Genomic DNA, 22,544 nt, shown 5'->3' with positions numbered 1-22,544 from the left:
GAGTGAAGGTGAAACACGACAACCTGTGACACGTCAGCTCTTGCTGTGGTGGACGAGCTATCCATCTACTTCACGCCCAGTCAGGTACGGGAAGGAAGACGCTATGATATTGTTGCAGATAGAAGGTGAGATATAGAATATCGAGCTAAATCTATGCTTTGTCCCTGTAGGAAGGGCAGCTGTCCAGATCCCTCTTCCTGTACGAATTCAGAACAATGCTTGCCTGATGCAAATGATAATCGACTCGTCATGACCCGTGACAAATCCCTCAGTGCCGTGGATGGTGCGGATAGCGAGCCATCAGCAAACGAACTCCTTCAGATGCAATGTTGTATCCAAAACTCTATACCTTGTGCAGACCGTGGTTGGAATGATGTTATACTCCCCCCTGAAAACTCCATCAGAACTAACTACCTTCCTGTGTGTTTACAACGTTGATCTCATAGCACTCACCCGACCCGAATCGCCACGTGCAACAGGTGTGTTCAGGATATTGGAAAGACCATCGACAGGAGGTGGTGCGGCCGACCAGCTAAAGATTGAGTCAGTTTTGAGTCTCTAAGATAAGTTGAAGCCCACTTACATGCGCACTTTACGGTCATCCCCTCCGGACGCAAACATTGATGCATCTCGAGGATTCCAGTCAACCGTTGTCACACATTCCTTGCCGCCAGCGCCTCGACCATGCCCCGACAACTTCTCAATGAGATTTTCGTTTTCCTTGTGCCACACGTATATAAGGCCATCTGTGATAAAATCAGTAAGAGTGCACACGACTTTGTGCAATTGACCCACCTTCCGAGCCGCTGACCACGAAATTCTCTGCTGCTCCTCCAAAGCAACTCCTAATCACGAATTCGCCTTGCTTTTGCCCTTTAAAACTGCGCACAGTATCTCTTGTGACAAGATCTATCATCTGTACCTCACCCAATGCAAGGTTCACAAGGACCATGCTGCCATCATGGTTCAGTGAGATACTTGTCATCTTGCCAGCAGTCCTAATGGGAGGCTCCTCTCGATAGTTATGCAAATCAAAAATCCGAATGACGTTCTGCGGATCGAGAGCAACAAGCCAATGGCCATCATTTGTGATTGCGACGTCCTGGACTCGGAATCCCTCGGGCCAGACATAAATGGGCGTGTCCGGCACTTCTGCAAGAAGGCTCCAGTAGCAGAGTTGGCAACTTCTATCATGACTTGCCGTCACAAATCCCATCGAATCAGGAGTCCATGCTGCAGCAGTGATACCATAAGAAGGCTCTTCAGAGTTATGCTGCAGTGTGACTGTTAACCTGCCGGTCTCAACATCCCATACTCTAGCTTTGCCATCTTGGGAACAAGAAATGATCTTCGTGTCATCTGGACTCCAAGCGATGTAAGTGACCTCTGCGGTATGTTGCTTGAATTCGTGAATGCGTTTGAAAGTAACAGTTTCGTATACATTGACAGTCCGGTCTTGGCTGGCGGTCGCCAACTTCGTGCCGTCGTGGGAAAACTGAACGTGCCATACCTCCCCAGAATGATCTTGGAGTTCGATCGATGTACGGGAGGGAAAGTCGTCTCGATCGCAAAGATGATCTGAGTAAAGTGACGGGGCCACTGAAGTGTTGTGGTATAAACACTGATTTATCTGATGTTGCTTTATCTGGTCGAAGAGCTCGGCCAACCGGTGGTCTCGGATCATGACAGAAGGGGCTATCGACATAGACAGATCTTGGAGCAGCATCTTGCGTGACTCTGCCACAGTGCCACCCCAGTGGGCCTTGGTCCTCAGATCTTCAGGAGGACACATTAGAAGCGTTGAGAGGGCATGTAGTTGATGGACGTCATGGCCCAGCGGCGTTAATTCCTGCCTCAGTACCATGAGAGCCATGCTCAGATCTCGATTGTCTAGAAGCTCTAGGAACTTTTGTTGTCGAATCAAAAATAGCATCTGATCACGGTCGGCCCCTTCTGCAAGCACTAAGCCTTCTCCATCTTGATCGTCATCGATAAGTGAGCCTTCCGCAATATCACTTCGGGGCGAGCCCAGTAGAATTGCTTCAGCATCCGACCATGCGCCGGCCATGACTGCGCTTCGGAATGCAGCCGCAGCAGGGCTCTCCAAATTATAGCCACTCTCTTCGCTTAGGCATTCTGCGGCATTTGCGTAACCCATGTCCAGTAAACCTTGAACCAGGATTCTTACAACCTCCTCCCGGTTATGACCCCGATATGTCCCTGATCGTACTAGGGAAGATTTCTTGACTGCACCGTTGGCAAAGGGTGGGGCTGATCCATTGAGACTGGTCGAGGGGTGTCCATTGACAGCATTGTGTAAGGGTTTCCGAGGTGTTGAACCATTCGAGCTTGCGGTATGACCATTGGAGTATGCTTGCCCTAAGTTGTCATTAACTCTCATATTGTGTCTATTTGTTCTCCTGCGCTTTCTCTGGGGGTGTGTGTGTCTCGGGCGAGAATCAGTGGAAGGACCTGCTTCAGCAGATGCGTCACTCAGATGGCCGAGCTCTGGGGAGGATGACCGCCGTCTCCTTCGTCGACCCCGCTCTTGACTATCCTGCACCTGCTCTATAGGTGGTGGGTTCGGTATAGAGTTGTTGGAAAGAGTGGGAGGCACTTGCGTCGTCGACGTTTCGGTTGAGGGACTGGGAGGTGAAATTGGGGATTGGGCAAAGGAATCTGTGATGGAAGTATTTGAAGGAGGGATCGAGATGGTTGGGTGGTCGGTAGTGATTGGGTTGTCGTCAGTTGAATGGTGGTTTGCCAGCTCGTGGTGGCGGCCAAAGCCGCCGGTATCTAAGTCAGGATCGTTGGGACCACTGTCTTCAAGGCACACCTGGATGGCGAAGGTGCAGATGGATTCTTCAGAGGGTTATTCTGGGGAATTTCAAGGCCTGTGAGGCTTGTGGTTATGTACATTCATTTATAGCCCCTGCAACCTGTGCACCAGCGGAAGCGGGAATTGAGGCCAGGATAAGATAGTGCCTCGCGAATGGATGCAGCAGGATCGACGACGTAGAAAGAGGGGACAGATACACGGGCAGTTCCAGCTGAGTGACTCGATGCAAAGATGGAGTAGTACTCGGTCAAAGATAACCAGCAATGCAAGATTGAATAAGATACGGAGAGTTGGGAGTGTTGTAGAATGGTAGTTGTAGTCGCTGGTGGTCATAGAGGCAGATGACAGATGGAGATGGGGCATGTCGGAGGGATGATGCACTGCTAAGTCGGAGCGGCCAAGTACGAGGACAAGGCTAACTAAGCTAGGCCATCATGTCTTGCTGTCCTTGCTGTCCGTGCTTTCTTTGAGCCTGACATTTCGACCATTTGACTGTCCAGAGTCGGTGAACGGTGCCAGGCACGCAAATCCATCTACAATCGCGTCTACGATAGGCACATGGCCCTGTTTCAGTCCTGCTAAAATTCCCACTATCTGCAACCTCTCGAGCCATGGCCACGACCAAGAGCTGAAGCACGCTCGAACCCCGCGCAGCAGAGAACAGACACGTTTCCGTCGTCATGAGTCGATGATGGTTCCAGACTCAACATTAAGATCGGAAGAGAATGTTGGCTTCATTTAGCAGCCTTTTGGTGGCATGGCCCTCAAGGTCGGAAAGAGTTGAATCGCCAATGTACCATGTATGAATGACCGTTCACGAATCGCTTCACGTGAAGGTGATAACGAGAATTCCAGAAGAAGATTTTCGAAGGAGGAATGGCTCGTTACCTTATCGACCCTAAAGGCATTGAGTACTGTAGATTTAATGAAATAGTTACCAGTTTGTCAGATAGCGATCCATTATCTCTCTAAATCGGTACTTCATTTTCGCCTTGTAGAGAGAAAGTAACAGCAGGATTGAGTAGGCGCCTCAATAATGACCCAGATGTTTGATCGGAAGCTGCCTGTCTACCGAGGTTAAGCCTGTATCATCATTTGCGGACAGCTATGGGTGGTTTTGCTCCCGAGAGCGCCCTCTCAGTGAATCCAGGTAACAAGCAGCATGTCAAGCTATGGTCCTGGCGGTTTCAGGCGCAGCTGTAGGCACGGTGCACAACCTTGATTGCCGATAGGCGTGCTTACCAGAGCCATTGCTCTATCTGTTAAGTACGGAGTGGTACCCAAGATAAGGTACTCCATACTGGAGGAACCACCCACCCACTACCCGTACTCGATACCAGCACTAACTGGCAGCTGCAACACGGTCCACCCTGCCACCAGCCCGCTGTTGCCTTCAAATTCTAATTAATAGGTGTCTTTGGGTCAATGATTTCATACCTTATGGATGCTTGGGTTTCGTCCTCGTCTTTCTCGCAAAAAGTCTCTAGTCGAGTTCATCACCGGGAAGAGCATTGACGATCTTGCCAGTCTATCTGACCTCAAGTATCTGCAACTTCAGCTTGGCCTTCCTGATCTTATCGAAGACGACCTTGAGGAAGAGCTTGCCGGTCCTAGCTCCCACCACGACTCTGTCTTCGCCTTTCCTCAACCCCTTCAGCAGTTACAGTCTACCGCGCGAACATACAGAAGGATGCCTGCTTCAAAAGAGAGTGGAATCGGTTCCGACGACCAGAATGGCCTCGTCTTCTCCATCTCCGGTCCCGTCATTATCGCAGAAAACATGATCGGTGTGGCTATGTACGAGCTCTGCAAGGTCGGCTACGACGAGCTAGTTGGTGAGGTCATTCGGATAGAGGCCGATAAAGCTACTATTCAGGTTTACGAAGAGACTGGTTCGTAACGCTGATGCATTACTTCGATATCAAATGCTGACTGGTTGCTAGCTGGCGTTACTGTGGGAGATCCTGTCAAGCGAACAGGCAAACCTCTATCTGTCGAGCTTGGACCTGGGTTGATGGAAACCATTTACGACGGCATTCAGCGACCTCTGAAGGGAATCGCCGATGACACGAACAGCATCTACATTCCTCGTGGTATTTCCATCCCTGCACTGGACCGCAAGAAGAAATGGCCGTTCACACCTACTATGAAAGAGGGGGATCACATCAGCGGCGGAGATATCTGGGGCAAAGTCGTTGAGAACAGCTTGTTGAATGAACACAGAATCCTGATGCCGCCCAGGGCACGGGGCACAATCAAGAAAATTGCTCCCAAGGGCGAATATACCGTTGATCAACCTCTCCTCACGGTTGAGTTCAATGGAGAAACCAAGGAATACCCAATGATGCACACATGGCCAGTCCGTGTTCCCAGACCGGTCAACGAAAGATTGCAGGCAGACTCACCCTTTATCGTTGGTCAACGAGTGCTTGATGCCCTCTTCCCATCAGTTCAAGGTGGCACTGTGTGCATACCTGGGGCTTTCGGCTGCGGCAAGACCGTCATTTCACAATCTGTCTCGAAGTTTTCCAACAGCGATATTATCGTCTATGTTGGCTGCGGTAAGTCATGACGAGATACCGAAAGTCCACGAATTGGTTCTGACGCGATTGTAGGTGAACGAGGTAACGAAATGGCCGAAGTCTTGATGGACTTTCCTGAGCTTTCCATCACAATTGACGGCCGCAAAGAGCCCATCATGAAGCGAACCTGCTTGATTGCAAACACTTCCAACATGCCCGTGGCTGCGCGAGAAGCCTCAATTTACACTGGAATTTCTGTAGCGGAATATTTTAGGGACCAGGGCAAGGCTGTTGCAATGATGGCAGATTCGTCGTCGCGATGGGCAGAAGCTCTTCGAGAGATTTCCGGTCGACTTGGAGAGATGCCTGCTGACCAGGGTTTCCCAGCCTATCTGTCAGCTAAGCTCGCCTCTTTCTACGAACGAGCTGGTAACTCGGTTGCCCTCGGATCTCCAGAACGTACCGGCAGTATCTCCATTGTGGGTGCGGTCTCACCGCCTGGTGGCGATTTCTCAGATCCTGTTACATCTGCTACCCTAGGTATCGTGCAGGTCTTTTGGGGATTGGACAAGAAACTTGCTCAGCGAAAGCATTTTCCCAGTGTCAATACCTCTTTGTCATACAGCAAATACACCAACATCCTCGACAAGTTCTACTCCAAAGACCATGCCGATTTCCCCAAGCTCCGAGACCGTATCAAAGAACTTTTGACCAATTCGGAAGATCTCGACCAAGTCGTTCAGCTCGTCGGTAAATCCGCGCTGGGTGACTCGGATAAAATCATTCTTGATGTTGCCGCCATGTTGAAGGACGACTTCCTGCAACAGAACGGTTATAGTGATTACGACCAGTTCTGTCCTCTGTGGAAGACTGAGTATATGATGAAAGCCTTTATGCAATTCCACGACGAAGCACAAAAGGCTGTCTCGAGCGGCTTGTCGTGGGCGAAGGTCAGAGAGTCGACGGGTGATATCCAGCACGGCCTTCGAAGCATGAAGTTTGAATTGCCAGACAACCAAGAGGAGGTATCGAACAAGTACGATAAGCTGCTGCAAAACATGTCGGAGAAGTTTGCTAGTGTTAGCGATGAATAGAAAGATTCAACTGGGTGACTGACTAGTCAATGGGTGGGCGGGTTGGGATGCGGCGCCTTTAAATCATGTACGGAAGTAGTCAATGAAATTATCTTTCAGCCTACCTATGAATACACTAGAGCAGTACAGTACAGATTGAGGGAAGATCGTGTGGTCACATAATGTCGTTGACTTCGTTCATTCGTTAATCATAACGATGGTCCAAGACGTCCTCTGCCCGAGACTATCCATGAAAAGAGACACTCCCCGGCGATTCAAAGTTGGACTCCAAACGGTACCGGATTTTCGTTTTGTTCAACAATAAATAAAACAATTGGTGGTTGTACTGAGTGTCAGTATCAATTCCCTAAACGTCGTCAGGCCCTCCTCTCCCCTGGGGCGTCCACTCCACGATGTCGCCGCCCGTCGCCAGCAGAATACTCTTCGGCCCGTCCCTGATCCTGCTGACGTCGATGCACGTCACGGGCGCCCGGAACTGGCGGTCGTTCAAGGGGCCCGGCAGCAGCTGGCCGGTGCTCGCGGACCAGATGCCGACGCGGTGGTTGGCCACGTCGTCGGTGGACGCGCGGAGCACGACGTTCAGCTCCGGGTCGTACGCGAAGCCCAGGCCGTACCGGTTCTGCGCGCGCGAAGGGGGCACGTTGAACGCCAGGCAGGGCGGCGTGGAATTCCCTCTTTCGTGGCGTTGGCGGCGGCGGTGCTGGTGACGGCGGTGTTTGGATTTCGATCTCGATCTCGATCGCGACGGGGATTTCCGACGTCTCGACGGCGAAGAAGAAGACGTCTCGGATGACGGAGACGGGGCGAAGCGGAGATCGTACATCTTCATGTCCTGTAGGCCATTGACGAGCACGCGGTGACCACCGCCGTCCTGTGGGAGGGCGGCCAGACCACTGATGGCGCTGGAATGTTGGATGCGCATGACACTGGCCGACCCGGATTCGAGGGCGCGGTCACGGACATCGCACAGCGTCACCCGCCCCGACCTGGTCCCGGTGATGATCGTGTTCTCGTCCTTGAACGTCACGGACATCTGTTCGCCCACCACTCCCGTCATGAAGAATCCTTTGACCAACTCGTCAGCGGTTTCGGGTATGAGGGAAAGAGCGAGGCCGTCGCTCGTGGCCATCGCGGCCATTCTTTGCGTCGGCGACGCCGCCATGTCCAGAACATGAAACGGTACAGCATATGTGATGGAGGCGACCAACGGTGGCTCGAAGGACGCTCGGCGGGCGGCGGGCCCGACATCCTGCTCGGCCACGTACCGTGTCCTCGTGAGGTGAGAGGTCTCGCTGCCCGGGTTGCGACGAGTCCATACTACAGCACCGGCGCCGGCCGGAACGAGACAATCCGCGCCGGGCGAAGGGTTGTGGATGATTTGGTGGTGGTTGTAATCATAAAGATATCCGCTGGCGCGCCTTTCGTCGTGTTCATCGTAGCCGACATCGGGCCAGGCCCCGTCGTCGTCATCGTCGCCGTCGCCGTCGGAGTCGAGGCCGAGGGCGAGGAGAGTTCTACGGTTTAGACGCCGTGGCACCTTTGGACAGGACGAACGAGGCAACACGACGACTCCACCTGCGTACTCGACGGCATGCACACGCTCGCGTGCCCCATGATCACCACGTCTGCGTCTGTACAGCTGGTGTATGTTGTCGATCGATGCGATCAGTTCGCCCGATGACCCGATGGTGAATTTCTGAGAAAAAGTCGGCCTCCAGTCCTCCGTCACAGAGCCCTGCTTGCCACGTCGTCGGGTGCAGACTGCGCTCTGGCCCGTGAGCCCGGCGGCATAGTACTCTGCGACAATCGAGCCAGCACCTTTGTGGAGGTCGCCCAGGCGTCGCTCAAACGAGAACAGGGGGTGCTGTAGAATCGAAGACCGCGAAACGGTGGCGGCATTTTTGGTCCATCTTGACGCTTCCTCACGTCGGACCGTCTCCTCGATGGCACGTTGCGCGTTGACGGCTTGCCGGCTGTAGTTGGCGCCGGCGGGGGCAATGTGGTTGGCTTGGATCTTGAAATAACGGTTCGCGGAGGCGTCGTAGTAGTAGCCTGGTATCTCTGCCGGCATCCTCTGTTGGTTGCAGGCCGATAACGGGCCGTTTTTATTCACCTCATGTAAGCAGTAAGAAGATATATTTCACCAGACCAGATCAAACTGGATTTCATGTGGGCAGAAAACAGCGTGCACACCTTTGCCGGTCAAGTGGGGCCTGAAATGCTACTTTTTAAACGGTGTTGATTTCCGGGGGGAAAAAAGAGATGGATTTGCTGTACAAGATATGTTCAAAAATTCCAGATCTGGGCAAGTGCAGCCTCGTACAATATTCAACGCTGCAATACAAAGTTGTAACACATTTCATTATTGCAGCTGCGGAGAGGGAAATATCCCGAACAAGTTCGTTTTGATCTAGGTCATTGCTTCATCATATTCATTTAACCCCCTCAAAACCACTTGAGCCCTCCCCTCCTAGATTCAGGAATCTTGCTCAATCTCATACTCATTGACTCCCATTCCCCAAACATGTCCCATACTGACAACCCATTCTCTACCGACGTTGATCCTCCATTTTTCTTCGGTCATATCATCTGCGGCAAGAGTGCTTGTACCACTGGCTGCTGAGAGACCACCTATGCCTGTCCCAGAAGTTCGCACCACCAGCCGTAGTTTCTCCAACTCACCCAGTTCTCGGTACACTCGATCACTCACTACGTTCCCCGGGCGGTTTGGAATGCCGTGCGGGTGAATGGCACGGAGGATAGCCAGTAGTCTTTCCAAGGAGAATGATTTGGGTATACCCAGATTGGCAGTTGCAGCGAAAATGGACTTGTTGCGTGACTTGGTCGGTGTTGTAAGTTCCGAAGTGGTTTTTCTCTTTGTCGGCGTCTGTCTCAGTCTCCGGATCTTCTTGCTAGTTGCGCTCGAGGCAGAGCTCAAGCGTGAAAATAGTAGAATGTCGTGTTTAGGTGCAGTATGACTAGCAAGGTAACATGCCAGAAGAAGAAGAGTTGGGAAGTGCTTCAACAACGGTGGCCGTTGCTGTTGAGAGGTCTTCGAGATGGTCGAGCTTGACATCACATTTCCGCCTCGGCCGACTATGTGATTCGTTCCGTTTATATGCGTCTGGTCGGTTATAGGACGGAATTGTCCTTGCGAGAGTTCAACAGGCAGGGTTGTGGTCAGAGCCTTCTCACCCTCAAGTTGGAAGATTGAGCGGCCTCGGACAAGAAGCTTCGCAAAGTCCCAGCATTTATTCTTGCCCATTCCTGGTGCCGGCTCGCCTGAGGTGATGGGTTGGACGAATATCGGCCATAACTTGTCACAAAGCGATGCGAATGCTGTGAGTGAAGTTGATGAAGTTGCCAGGAGAAGGGAGTCGTAGATCGTAATCGCAAACTGCGCGTAGAGTCTTGCAGTGCTCTCTTCTTCCATTCCAAGCTCTGATGCAGACGGCGACGGTCGCCCTAAAGTGACTATTCGCAGTGCCTCGGATCTGGTGTACGGAGGAAAGTGGACGTATGGGACACCAGGCTTATGAAGTAAGAGAGGCTTCGGAGAGCTCGATGTGAGGAGGATCGAGAATTCAGGAACCTGCCGTTCGAGTTTAGAGAGGGCTAAACCAAGTAGAACTGCATGAGATTATGGTGTACCTGATCACCTAGTCGTGCAAGTGCTGGGAGTAGTGTTGGTCCGGCTTGCTTCAGCTTGTCGATAGCCTCAATGACAACCACAAACTTCCTCTCCCTGTCTCTTTCACTCAGTCTGCGAAGATTGCCCAGCAAGGCATTGATGCTGTCAACCCTATCATATTGTTCGAGGTGCGATTCTTGTTCCAACCCGGCAATGCAGGCCGCAAAGATTTTGGAGAGAAGGTGTCTCTGAGTCAGGCATTCTCTACCTCTGATCAGAGCATGTTGTACATTCGCCTTTTCTAAAATGTTAAGAATGATCTCTGTCTTGCTCGTGTTCTCGAGGCCGTTGGCGACGAGGATCGGAGGACTCGGGGAGATGTTCTATTCAACTAAGGTTAGACAGTGCGGTTGCTCCTGGGGGCTTGGAGTGAGGTTGAGACGACCTTACATTATAGTAAATCGCTAGCTGCGATATCTGGGATTCTCGGCAGGGACACCTCCGCAGGATCGAAGCAAGTATGTATGGAGGTAGCATTATGGGTTGTTGGACGACCAAGATCACAGCGCAGACGCGTCCTTGGTTCAAAGTTACGCGCATTGCCGCAGCCTTATCCCGCAATTTTATAGGCTACGGAAGGCTGAGCAACTTTTGACCACATGGACCAAGGCTGAATTATTGTTACTACGACTGAGACTCTAACATGTAAAAAGTCCGAGCATTGCTCTAGGATACAATTTTCTAGCTAATGAAGTCTAGCCTGTCTGATGGTACAGGACCATTTGCCCCAAGAGGGGGTCTATTCAAGGAGACTTGCTGCGGTGTGAATACATACATAAACCAATTTCTCTTCTCCATGATGAAAAGCAACTCTTCGTATCCAGTATGTGCAATGCCAATGGTGCAGCATGAAGCTCGCCTTAAATGCCAATGCTGTCAGGAATGAGCTGCCTTTCCAAGGCTCGTGAGGCATGTCACATATTTTTTTGTTTGTTTTGTTCCAAGAGATACCATAAACCTCGCCAGCCATGATGAAAACCGAAAACACAAGGGAAAAAAAAGACTTGCTGTGCAAACCAACCATCATCCATGTCAATCCTCTGACTTCCTGCCAGACTGATACTGGACTAATAGCTAGCCTCGGATGCATAATACAATATTGAGTTGGGCCGTAATGTGTGTCATGAAATTTTGAAATCCTTTTTGAGTTGTTACAGTCGTCGCAAAGGACACGTCAAGATGAAACGTAATCGTTCTTCGTCGCTAATGTCTTGAGCACGTGCCGTGGGGAAATTGAGTAGTCATTATGTCGTGACTCGTAATCGTGTCGGCGCTGATATGTTGTGATGGTACGCTTTTTCAAAGCATATTGTTGGGGCCATTGAGATATCTGGGATAACCGTTCTGGCCAAGATCGGTACCATAGGCATTGTCATTGTACATGGGAGCCACATCGCTACGGGGCATCATGCCAAATCCGTTGGATCCGACATTTTCGTCTCCATAACCGTTCGGAGCACGCAGTGTGTTGAAGCCACCACCAACAATCTGGACATTGCGTCGACTGTTGGCACGACTTCCGGTGAAGCTTGCAAGAATGTTCTCGTTTGTAGCAGCATTGGCACGGCTCTGAACAACCTCGTTGCCCATGATCTTGCTTGCAATGCGACGACCATGTGGAGTTTGTTTGATCAATGGAAGGATCGGGCGGATTGAGTCGACCAGACGCATCTTGGTCTGCGGATCAGCGAACTCCATCGCAGTTTGAACCACGTAATTCGCAAATGCATCGCGCAGCATCTTCTCAAGTTCCGGACCCATTATCATCTCTTCGATCATGGCTTTCTTGGTCTCAGTGTCGGCACTGCGCAGACACTTCTCGATGACGTTGGAGCTGAACTTCTGTTTGGACAATGCAGGGATACGACCGGCAAAGGCGTCGCACAAGGGTTTGGTGAAGGCTGGCTCATCTAGGTCCAGGATATACTGAACGACGTAATTGCCGAAAGGATCTTGGACAAGATCAAAAGCACAATGAGTGATTCTGGCAATAAGCTGGGCACGTTGGAAACCCTGGGCATGATCGATGCAGCGTTGAAGAACACAGCATCCATGGCGATGAGTGCCGACCACCACACAGAATTTGCCAACAGCATCGTAGATGAATTGAGACCGGTCTGCGCCGAGACGAGTGAGGCATTTCTGCACAACGTGGTTGCCGTTGAGATCCTGAACAAGATCGACCACACGTGGAGTCAACGATTGGATAATCGTGTCGACTTGTTCTGGAAGATTAACAAACTCAATCATCTTCTGCAATGCGCGTGTGCCATGTTGGTTGAGTGCAATGCTTGTCAGGGCAGGCGCGGCAGCATTGATCAGGGTAGTACGCTGTTCATCATTGCAGTGCTCGAACAACTTCTGACATAAGTAGTTACCAAATGGATCAGTCATGAGCTCAATGATGTGAGGGCAAGTCTCCACGAAGATGGCCTGGATATGCTCTTCATTTCCATCTTCGAGCTTGCGCTGAAGATAGCGACAACCATGTTGGTCTTTGCAAAGCTCATAGAGATTGCCGCGGTACGACTCAAGTGGGACGTTGTTAAAGCGAGCCTCATCTGCATGGTTGCGACGGCCAGTTCCAGAGCGTTGAAGTTGAGCATTGTAGGCACTGTTGATGTTGTACATACCCTGACCTTGGCTATAAGCCTGGACAGGTCCACCCACAGGAGCCGACGGGTTCATCTGGCTGACATTGTAGGTCTGCATGTTGTATGTGTATGGTTGAGGTGCCATGGTAGAAGTCGGGCTACTCATCGTATTCAGCGCGTTGTCAGAAGCCGTGGGGTAGGTAGTACTGAATGGCGCAGCACTTGCGTGAAGGTTTGAGATCGACGATGTTGGGTTGCCTGATTTGTCCTCAAGCTTGCTTCCACCGTTTGCCACTTCGCGACTCTGACGGTTAGTCACAGCGTTGGCAGGAATTCGTCCCAAACTGACGTTGTGGTTGTGGAATTGTTGCTCCGCGTGAGTCTTGGAAGGAGTCGAAACTGTGTCGAGAGTCAATGCTTTCTTGACAGTCGGCACGTCGTTGGTAGAGTAAGAAGTCTGAAGGGAAGCGGGCCGAGTGTTGGAAAGATTGGAGGGCAGAAGTGAATTATCTTCAAAGGTCACACCCATGGAATGGCGCTGCGACTTACGGCGCGACGGCTCGCCTGATCGATCTGCGATAGGACTGTTGAGGCTCAGATTGCTGAGAACAGGTCGGTACATGGACGAATCAGTGTGTGGCATGCTCTGGTGGCCCGGTTTGTAGCGGAAACCAAGGGTCCAGTCGAGGTCTGGATCTCTTGAATTGGCAAGATCAAGAGCTGCAGAATTGGCAGATAGCTATGAACTCATCAGTACAGGCACGCAGGCTCGGCAATAACCAACTAGTTAAAAGTACCTTGAGACCGTCGCTGGTCAGAGTGGGGAAAGTATCGTCGCCCTCGAGTTGAGCAAACGCCTTTGCCACCGGTGACTTCAGGTCAATCGCGTTGAGAGAGAGGTGTTTGTCATCGTCTTCAGTATCGAAGAGGAAGCTTGTAGCCGAAGAGACAGGACCGAAAGAGTGGTGAGTGGTGCTGCTGACACTCAGACGCGGTTGGCGACTGCTATTTACGGGCATGGAGAAGCGGTTAAGCCTAAAACCAAAATGTTAGAGGAGTAACAACCACAAAGGCAGGCGGTGAACAATGAGATGGGATGAAAGTGCCGCGAGTTGAGGGCGGTTTGCCCTTTCAGGTGAGGCGAGATTGATGTCACGTGATAGGACAGCCAGGGGCGGTTCGGCTCACTTGCCCCAGTGAACGTATTATCTCGTCCATTGTTAAGGCGTTCATGCAAGGAAGGTAAGCCGAGTGTGAGGTTGTGAAGGCACTTACGTAGCAGCTCGAGTATTGCTCAGGTCTTCGGGATAATACTCGTCCTCATCAGATCCACGACGTGAACCAGGAACTGACTTCGCGGAGGGTTTCTGGCTTTGGCTCAGGAGACCATTTGCCGAAAGGCGGTTAGCAGGAGGAGAGGTGAGAAAAGAGCTGGATTGCGAGAGTCGATTGCTAAGTCCTGGGGGCGAGATGACGCTGTTCATAGACAACCTGCTCGAACGCGAATAACGGTTGCTCAAGCCGCTGTCAGCATACTCGGGAGGAGTTGTTGGCTCGCTGACAGGGCCATTGAAGCTCATTCGGCTCATTCTCGTAGAGATCCGGTCGAGATCTTGGGTGTTGGATCCTAGTTGCAAATTGCGTTCTTGCGCCTCCAAGAACCGCAATTGCTCTTCAGCTTTGCGTTTGGCGGATTGGATATCGTCGTAGATCTGCTTGTTCTTTACCTGCGAAGAAGGGATATCAGCCGAATGAAGTGGTTTGACTAGGCATCATCACGCGAGAATGTTGTGGTAAGGGTTGTGGTAAGGAGGAAAGAGGAGAAGAGGTAGAGTGACTGCCGAAGAATGAACTGAAATCAAATCAAACCAACGCAAAGCAGTGGCTGATTGAATTCACATCCAACGGTACAAAACTCCGCTTGGCGCCTCACCACAGCCAAATGGGATTTGGCACGCGATAGCATATTGTTTCATCCAAGCACAATAGGCCAAGGTCTGAATAGTGTCACTTAAGATGTATTACCACATACCGAAGTTGGAGTGATAGAGGAATACTGTTGTCCAAATGGCCTCGCGACAGGCATCTTACTCGAGTCCGTTGTAAATCGTCTTTGCAAACTCGCACGCGCATCGTTGGATGAGGTATGTACACTCGGGAAGAAAGGGCTTTGTTCTCTTGTGGACGAGCCATTGGGGCTGAATGTACCATCTGCTTCGGGTGATCGCAGGCTTGGGAATCGCAGTTCCTCCATACGGCCGCTGAGCGTGTTCGAGAAAGCCATGACTGGTGATCTACATCATATTCACCTGGTCAGCTTGAGATCCTTTGGTGTCATATAGCACAAACGCCATCGAGGCCAGGGGACTCGTCGGCCATATCGCCCTGAATTCTGGCGGGCCGCTAGACCTAGGCACTGGCCCCTGTGGCAGATGCACAGATACCATGCGCAGGATTCAACGCCAGGCATTGACTACATACATACCTAGCAAGGTGGAGAGAGCTCTCTGGAGTCCTGCTCGTGTCTGTGGTTTGGCAGCGGTCGTTTCTCGAGGCCCTGGCGCGGGAGCTGTGCTGGCCACGACAGGCTACTTTTCGACTGGCTCACAGGCACCCGACAGGAGGAAGAGCAACGAAATGCAATGAGGCTGCGTGCGCGCCGCAAGCAGCAAGCAGCACCACTATTGAGGATGCTATAATGACAGTAGAACAAACACAGACGCAACAAAAAAGGAAAAAGAATATTGTTACAAATGTGCAAAGTGAGGGAGAGACCTCGAGGGACCGGGTCGAAACCACAGAGTAGCAATGGAGGTTGGACCTCAACTCTTGGGCTCCGGGCTGGTCATTTCGGGGCAAGCGCCAAAGTCAAGCCAGCATGCCAGTGGGTAGAGGCCTAGACGAGATTGTTGGGTCGATTGTGAGCACCGCTGCGACTCGGCGTGGGCTCCTTGAACTGAACGCCAGGCCTCTGCCACTCATAAGCGACGTCTGGAGCTTTGCCCGCCTAGCGCTCCAGGCTAATCCCAAGTGACCGGGGTAGAGCGACAAGGACCGGGTCGTCATCACAGGTCGAGGGCTTGGTTGAATGAGGGCGATCGACCGCAGATGGGTTTGTCTCGCCTGGATCAACTACGGAGTACAATCCCTTGCTTGGACCTGACAACCAACAATGAGATATGCCGTCCCAAGCCAACTCCCTGGGCTCCTTGTCTACAGGCACCATGTTACGCCTGGAAATTGAGCTGATTGAAGCAAGACAGCCCCTGGACCCTGCCTTTTAGGTTCCGGGAGGTAACCGCCTAGCGGGGGGGGGGTATCGCGATTGTTAGCGGCCTGGACGGCGAGGGGCGAGGGGCTGCTGGTCAACTTGCTGCTGTGCCCCTCGACAGCAGATCCACGGGAAATACCCTGCCATACGAGTAGTACTGCACTGTGCCATCTGAGAGTGGTCCTCATTCTCATACTGTATGATAAAAGAGACCGTCACCAACCCACGCATTCAAGCCCTGTTATGTTGCTCGGGAGTTCGGAATATTTGATGCCTGACGTATGGGCGTGCTGGAGGCAACGCCCTGCTGTCAGTCATGGCCACTCAGCCTCGAGGGCGCCAACAATGAGACAAAATCTTCCCTAGTGCCACTCCGGCAAGTCTTACAGAGTACTCGTAATGGTTACAGTGCTCATCCTCCCAGGTATTGCTTTACCTGGGTGGTCACAGAGTAATTAGGTAGATAGTCATGCTCGTCCAATAGTTCGTCTGCCTACTGTATAGCCCATCGTAACACTCTACCCTTCCAAGCACCATTGCCCTGCCGTCAGACCAAAAATGCACCCCTTGGATGTGGGGAAGAGGCAAGCTTGTTTTGGTGGGCTTCGTTTTGGCTTCCCCAATCCAAGAGGTTCAAGAGCACGACCAGCGCCTGGGAGGAAAAGGCGGTCAAGAACTGGAAAAATAAGGGGTCCGCTCGAGACATCGACGCCCCTCCAAACAAATTGACCTACTGGCGCCGCCACCAGAATCGATAAATCGAGATCCAAACCACGACCCTCGCTGTCTGCTGTCCCAATTGCCCTAACAAAGGTGTTGCCACTCCAGCGTACTCTGTGGCTGCTGCTTACGGAACGGCATGGGGCAATCTGTCCCGACTCCTTGCATGACCGCCTCGATATGAGCAAACCGTAGGAAGTCACGTTGTCGGCCGAGGTCAAACATTGAGCATACGGAGTATCCGTCCCAGATTTTCATATATTGATGCATCCACACCTGCATCACCTAATCTCATGTACGTGCAGCGTATCACAGGCCGCGAGCAGAGCAAGCCATGTCGAGCGCACAGTGCGCCAGTGGGCCACAAGCGAGGATTGACACGCTGGGCTTCAGCCTCCTGGTAGGTAGGCTATCCTGGTAGCTTCACGTTAGAAGGCAAGAGGTCCAAAATGTTTGGGCGAGTCTACTGTCAGAGGACTACTGGCCAGTATAGTAGTGGCCTAAAGCAAGGTCGAGATGCAGGATGATGTCGGGGCAGCCGTCCCTGCATTACTCGCCCCTCTCTCAAGGCAGAGAAACTGTGAGCAGAAAGTAGAAAACCAGCAGCAGAAACTTCATCCGACGAAGGAAGCGATCTCACCAGTGAATGACGGGCTTGAATTTCTTCATCGTCTGGTCCAAAAGTTTAGACGCATGGGGGAAAGATTCTGCATACTCGGTACTCGTCTGTGATGCAGATGATGCGACGAGATTCTGGATTTGACCTGCTTTGGGGATAGAACGGGATGCAATGCAGAAACAGCTCGCTGCAGCTGCAGCTTCCTGGAGTCCCCTGCATCAAGAAAAGTCATCACAGGCAGGAAATCGATCCACTCTCAAAGCAGGCATTTGACGAAGGATCAGACGTCCCGTGTGCAATGCCCACTGCCATTTGGGCTTGTACTTTTCTAGCTTGGACTATCTGGCAGCAGGTCAAGATAATAATGAGGTGGCTGTCGGGCAGCTTGTGTCAATGTCCACCAGGCCCACCGGTTCGGCTGTCAGAGTGCATACATCACGGCACTCAACCATCACTCGCTTTACGGAGTACGAGCACTCGTAGCATTAGGACATGTACTCGGTACAGCACTCCGTACTCCGTCAAGGACTCCGTTTCCATTCTGGTAGAACATAGCACACTCTTCGACACCTGATGAAGAGCCGATCCCGGGACTGCGGCCTAAAATGCTCCGCGGCGCACGACAGTCATTGTGTCTTCATGACTACAGTACATTCATGAGAGCGACTCAGTCCTCGTGTGCCAGAATAGGGCACTTGAGTGTCTTACAAATGCGAGTCTTGCAATTGATTCCTCCCCGTCCCTCATACTGGATCGTTCACGTGACTCGGGCCACCTTCCCTAACAAAACGCTGCCCTCTTCTCACCGCCTGCTGCATCGAGGCGACGATGGTTTGTATGGCGGCAGAATTTTTTCTGTGCGGCGGCATGTTGCCCACCCTGCTAACCGTACCGCGACAGAAATAGTTGAATCCTTTTGATTGTCTTTTCTGCGCCAGAGCCCGATCGCTCCAGGAAATAGCATGCGAGATCTCTTCGTATCGTTTTTGCTGGTTGTCTCGGTGAACATAGCCGATGCCGCCCAAGAAGAAAGTTGACGGTGCTGAGGCAGCACCTCAGCAAGCCACTAGAAAATCTATTGCGCCGAAGGTGGTATGTCTATGGCGTATTTGTCGCTTCTGCAATGCTTTCGACTAAACAAGATCAGAAAACCCTTCCGCGCAAGTCCGTCACAAAAGAAACCGCCGCCGATGCGACTACAACCCACGAGGCACATGGTAGTAAAGATGATTCGAAGCACGAAAAACACCCTCGAAAACCCTCCCATCACGCAGACAGCTTCGACGCTGCCCTCCAACCCTTTTACTATGGCAAATCCCTAACCGATCCGATCGACACGGCTCGTGACAAGTGGAATTTGGTCCCGGCATTCTTGAAAGTGAAGGGACTGGTGAAACAGCACATCGAGTCGTTCAATCATTTCGTTGAGGTGGAATTGAAGAAGATTATTGAAGCTGAGCCGATAATTACAAGTGATATTGACCCTGATTTCTACCTCAAGTACGAGGACATCTATGTCGGGCGACCTTCAAGATTTGATGAACACTATGTCAACGATTCAAAGAACGAATCCACTGTCACACCCAACGAGTGTCGGCTACGTGACATGACCTATTCTGCGCCGATATTTGTCAATGTCCGGTACACCAAGTCGAAGATGGCTTATCGGCGGAGGGGTATGCTTATTGGACGCATGCCAATCATGTTGCGGAGTTCCAAATGTGTCCTGGCTGGCAAGTCCGAGGCCGAGATGTGTGCGATGGACGAATGTCCTTTGGACCCTGGTGGCTATTTTATCGTTAATGGTACCGAGAAGGTGATCTTGGTCCAAGAGCAACTCAGCAAAAATCGTATCATCGTCGAAGCCGATGCCAAGAAGGAGCTCATCACGGCGTCCGTGACCAGTTCGACCCATGCCAGGAAATCCAAGAGCTATATCGTCCTTAAGAAGGACCTGCTGTATATGCGACACAACGTTCTGAACGAAGATGTTCCTATCTGCATATTGCTAAAAGCAATGGGCGTGACTTCTGACTTCGATATGAGTGCTATTGTGGCGGGCACAGACTCTGTGTTGCAGGAAGATTTTGCTATCAACTTTGAAGAAGCCATCAAGAATCACATTTATACGCAACAACAAGCCCTGGATTATCTCGGGGCCAGGATCAAGATCACCCGGAAGCCTACACCGTTCGGACAATCTCGTCGAAACTATGTCCAGGAAGCAATAGAGGCAGTTAGCAATGTGTTTATTGCTCACGTCCCCATCGAGAACCTGAATTTCAGACCGAAGGCAATCTATGTCGGCCACATGGCCCGGCGGGTGCTGATGGCGAAACAGAATCCTGCACTTGTAGACGACAGAGACTATGTGGGAAACAAACGGTTGGAATTGGCTGGCCAACTGCTGTCACTGCTCTTCGAAGACCTGTTCAAGAATTTCAACTACAGCATCAAAATGGCAATCGACAAATCATTACGAAAGCCCAACAAGACCCAGGTCACTGATCCCTGCGACACAATGATGGGACAAGCTGGTCACATTACCCAGGGAATGAATCGAGCCATTGCCACCGGAAATTGGAACCTCAAACGTTTTCGAATGGATCGTGCTGGAGTCACACATTTACTGAGCCGGCTGAGCTTTATTGCTTCTCTCGGTATGATGACAAGAATATCGAGTCAATTCGAAAAGACACGAAAAGTCAGTGGACCGAGAGCCCTCCAACCGTCATCATTTGGTATGCTCTGTCCCGCCGACACACCAGAAGGTGAAGCATGCGGGTTGGTCAAGAACTTGGCTCTCATGACTCACATCACTACGGACGACGAGGAGGCGCCTATCAAACGGCTTATATTCATGCTCGGTGCTGAAGATATTGTGACTGTGGGAGGCGCCGAGCTTTATTCACCGGGATCTTACCTGGTCCTTTTGAATGGTACTCCAGTAGCCACCACAAGACATCCATCACATTTCTTGACTTCATTTCGACGGCTGAGGAGGTCGGGGCGTATCTCAGAATTCGTATCAACCTTCATCAATCACCACCACAGCACCATCCACGTGGCTACGGATGAAGGACGGATTTGTCGACCTCTCATTATTGTGGAAGACAAAAAGTCCAAAGTCACAAAACGGTATTTGAAGTCTCTGCGCCAAGCATCGATGGACTTTGACGACTTTCTGGCCAGAGGACTGGTGGAGTATCTCGATGTCAACGAGGAGAATGACAGTAACATCGCCCTTTATGAGGGCGACATCAATGCTTCGACAACGCACCTGGAGATCGAACCTTTCACAATTCTTGGTGCTGTAGCTGGATTGATCCCGTATCCCCACCACAATCAGTCACCCAGAAACACATACCAATGTGCTATGGGTAAACAAGCCATTGGATTTATTGCCAACAATCAATTCCTCAGAATCGATACCTTGCTCTATCTCATGGTGTATCCTCAGAAGCCACTGGTCAAAACTCGGACTATCGAGCTGGTAAAATACGACAAACTTCCAGCTGGACAAAACGCAACTGTCGCAGTCATGTCCTATAGTGGATACGATATCGAAGATGCCCTTGTCCTGAACAAGGCATCAGTAGATCGAGGCTTCGGACGATGTCAGGTTCTGCGTAAATATCCCGTAACCCTCAAAATTTACGCAAACACGACTAAAGATCAAGTTGAAGGCCCTACTTGTGAAAATGGCGCTCCTATCAAAGCCCACGCCCTGCTTGATGTGGATGGCATCGCTTCTGTTGGTGCCAAAGTCAGTCAGGGTGAAGTCTACGTCAACAAGGCTATCCCTGAAAATTCAAACTCATCTGGACTATCGGATGGAGGATCTAACAGTGGGTACAGTCTAATTCCTCAACCACAGAAATATCGGCTTCCAGATCCCAGCTACATCGACAAGGTCATGGTCTCCGAGGTTGAAGCGGGCCATCAACTCATCAAGGTGCAAACCCGACAGACCAGAGTGCCAGAGGTCGGTGACAAGTTTTCTTCTAGGCACGGACAGAAGGGTGTCGTTGGCATCATCGCCGAACAGGTCGACATGCCCTTTTCAGACCTCGGCATCACCCCGGACATCATCATGAATCCGCATGGTTTCCCATCCCGTATGACGGTCGGTAAGATGCTTGAGCTCGTCTCGGGCAAAGCTGGTATCTTGAAGGGCAAATTCGAGTACGGGACTGCCTTTGGTGGCAGCAAGCTCGAGGACATGTCACGGGCACTGATCGAGTCGGGTTACAGTTACGACGGCAAGGACTACCTCACGTCTGGCACCACCGGCGAGCCCCTGCCGGCATACGTCTTTACGGGACCGATCTACTACCAGAAACTCAAGCACATGGTCCAAGACAAGATGCACAGTCGCGCTCGCGGTCCGCGAGCCATCTTGACGAGACAGCCCACCGAGGGTCGATCCAGAGACGGCGGTCTCCGTCTGGGAGAAATGGAACGTGACTGTCTGATCGCGTACGGTGCGTCACAACTTCTTCGTGAGCGGTTGATGTTATCCAGCGACAAGCACGAAGTCGACGTGTGCGAGTCGTGTGGGTTCATGGCATTTGGGCGGTATTGCCAACGTTGTAGTACGGCGGGTGAGAGCGGGTCGAACGTCGTTCGGATGACGCTGCCTTACGCTTTCAAGCTCTTGCTCAACGAACTGGGAAGCATGAACGTGAATACTAGGTTGATCGTGTCGGATGAGTTCCCCTCGGACGGGTCAAGAAGGGCTTGAGAACCTTTCTTTTGTTTTTCCTTGTCCATGACTCCCTCCCTCTATCTGCAGGGTGAACAGGTTGAAAAACCTCGGACATGAGTGATGATTTATTTGTTTTTTCTTTGGCTTGGAATCAGCATGGCACGGCATAGCGAACAGGAACTAAGTCCGGGATGTGTGAACTACGGGAAGGACAAGAGTGTAAAGAAGACTTGGCCATTTTTTTTCCTGTCTACCACGAAACGGATGCATGAGCGAACGGCGTATTCTTTACTTTTTACTTTTCGAAATCGTCTTTTGTACTTGCAAAGAGTCACGACCTATGAGTGGATTAGATGATGAATGGTCTATATCACGATGGCTTCACAATGACAAATAAATTCGCAGCAAGAACGTTTGTACAGAGTATGAAATATGAAGATGATTTTTCAAACGAAGAGAACCGAGTTGGCCCCCTCTAATTTCATG

At 51.3% G+C, this 22,544-nt stretch overlaps 5 protein-coding genes across 6 annotated transcripts; 2 read left to right on the top strand and 3 right to left on the bottom strand.

The window, feature by feature from the left end:
• Positions 1–87: 87 nt before the first annotated feature.
• PV06_01775 lies at positions 88–3,174 on the bottom strand. 2 transcript variants are annotated; one of them, XM_016402404.1, is made up of 4 exons: positions 2,918–3,174; positions 796–2,862; positions 584–746; positions 88–532 (listed from the first exon to the last, which is right to left on the bottom strand). In XM_016402404.1, the coding sequence occupies exons 2-4, from the start codon at positions 2,399–2,401 to the stop codon at positions 427–429; spliced, it is 1,875 nt and encodes a 624-aa protein (XP_016266301.1). In that variant the 5' UTR covers positions 2,402–2,862; positions 2,918–3,174; the 3' UTR covers positions 88–426. The 2 variants fall into 2 exon arrangements, with proteins under 2 accessions (XP_016266301.1, XP_016266300.1); XM_016402403.1 differs by having other exon boundaries at positions 796–3,174.
• Positions 3,175–4,266: 1,092 nt separating this feature from the next.
• Positions 4,267–6,489, top strand: PV06_01774 (V-type proton ATPase catalytic subunit A). The gene is made up of 3 exons (XM_016402402.1): positions 4,267–4,731; positions 4,783–5,400; positions 5,455–6,489. Exons 1-3 carry the CDS (start codon positions 4,284–4,286, stop codon positions 6,453–6,455), a joined length of 2,067 nt encoding a protein of 688 aa, XP_016266299.1. The 5' UTR covers positions 4,267–4,283; the 3' UTR covers positions 6,456–6,489.
• A 2,359-nt stretch (positions 6,490–8,848) lies between these two features.
• On the bottom strand, positions 8,849–10,623 carry PV06_01773 (uncharacterized protein; the record flags this gene model as incomplete). The annotated part of the gene is made up of 3 exons (XM_016402401.1): positions 8,849–10,047; positions 10,107–10,469; positions 10,537–10,623. The coding sequence occupies 3 exons, from the start codon at positions 10,621–10,623 to the stop codon at positions 8,932–8,934; spliced, it is 1,566 nt and encodes a 521-aa protein (XP_016266298.1). The 3' UTR covers positions 8,849–8,931.
• A 187-nt stretch (positions 10,624–10,810) lies between these two features.
• On the bottom strand, positions 10,811–15,487 carry PV06_01772 (uncharacterized protein). The gene is made up of 5 exons (XM_016402400.1): positions 15,226–15,487; positions 14,773–15,034; positions 14,016–14,467; positions 13,538–13,775; positions 10,811–13,479 (listed from the first exon to the last, which is right to left on the bottom strand). The coding sequence occupies exons 2-5, from the start codon at positions 15,022–15,024 to the stop codon at positions 11,446–11,448; spliced, it is 2,976 nt and encodes a 991-aa protein (XP_016266297.1). The 5' UTR covers positions 15,025–15,034; positions 15,226–15,487; the 3' UTR covers positions 10,811–11,445.
• A 2,748-nt stretch (positions 15,488–18,235) lies between these two features.
• On the top strand, positions 18,236–22,444 carry PV06_01771 (uncharacterized protein). The gene is made up of 2 exons (XM_016402399.1): positions 18,236–18,442; positions 18,498–22,444. Exons 1-2 carry the CDS (start codon positions 18,365–18,367, stop codon positions 22,092–22,094), a joined length of 3,675 nt encoding a protein of 1,224 aa, XP_016266296.1. The 5' UTR covers positions 18,236–18,364; the 3' UTR covers positions 22,095–22,444.
• Positions 22,445–22,544: the final 100 nt, after the last annotated feature.

The sequence above is a fragment of the Exophiala oligosperma genome (genome assembly GCF_000835515.1).
Source record: "Exophiala oligosperma strain CBS 72588 unplaced genomic scaffold supercont1.2, whole genome shotgun sequence".
NCBI classification, from domain to species: domain Eukaryota; kingdom Fungi; phylum Ascomycota; class Eurotiomycetes; order Chaetothyriales; family Herpotrichiellaceae; genus Exophiala; species Exophiala oligosperma.
The sequence above is the reverse complement of the archived record's forward strand: the minus strand, read 5'-3'. Positions and strand labels throughout refer to the sequence as shown.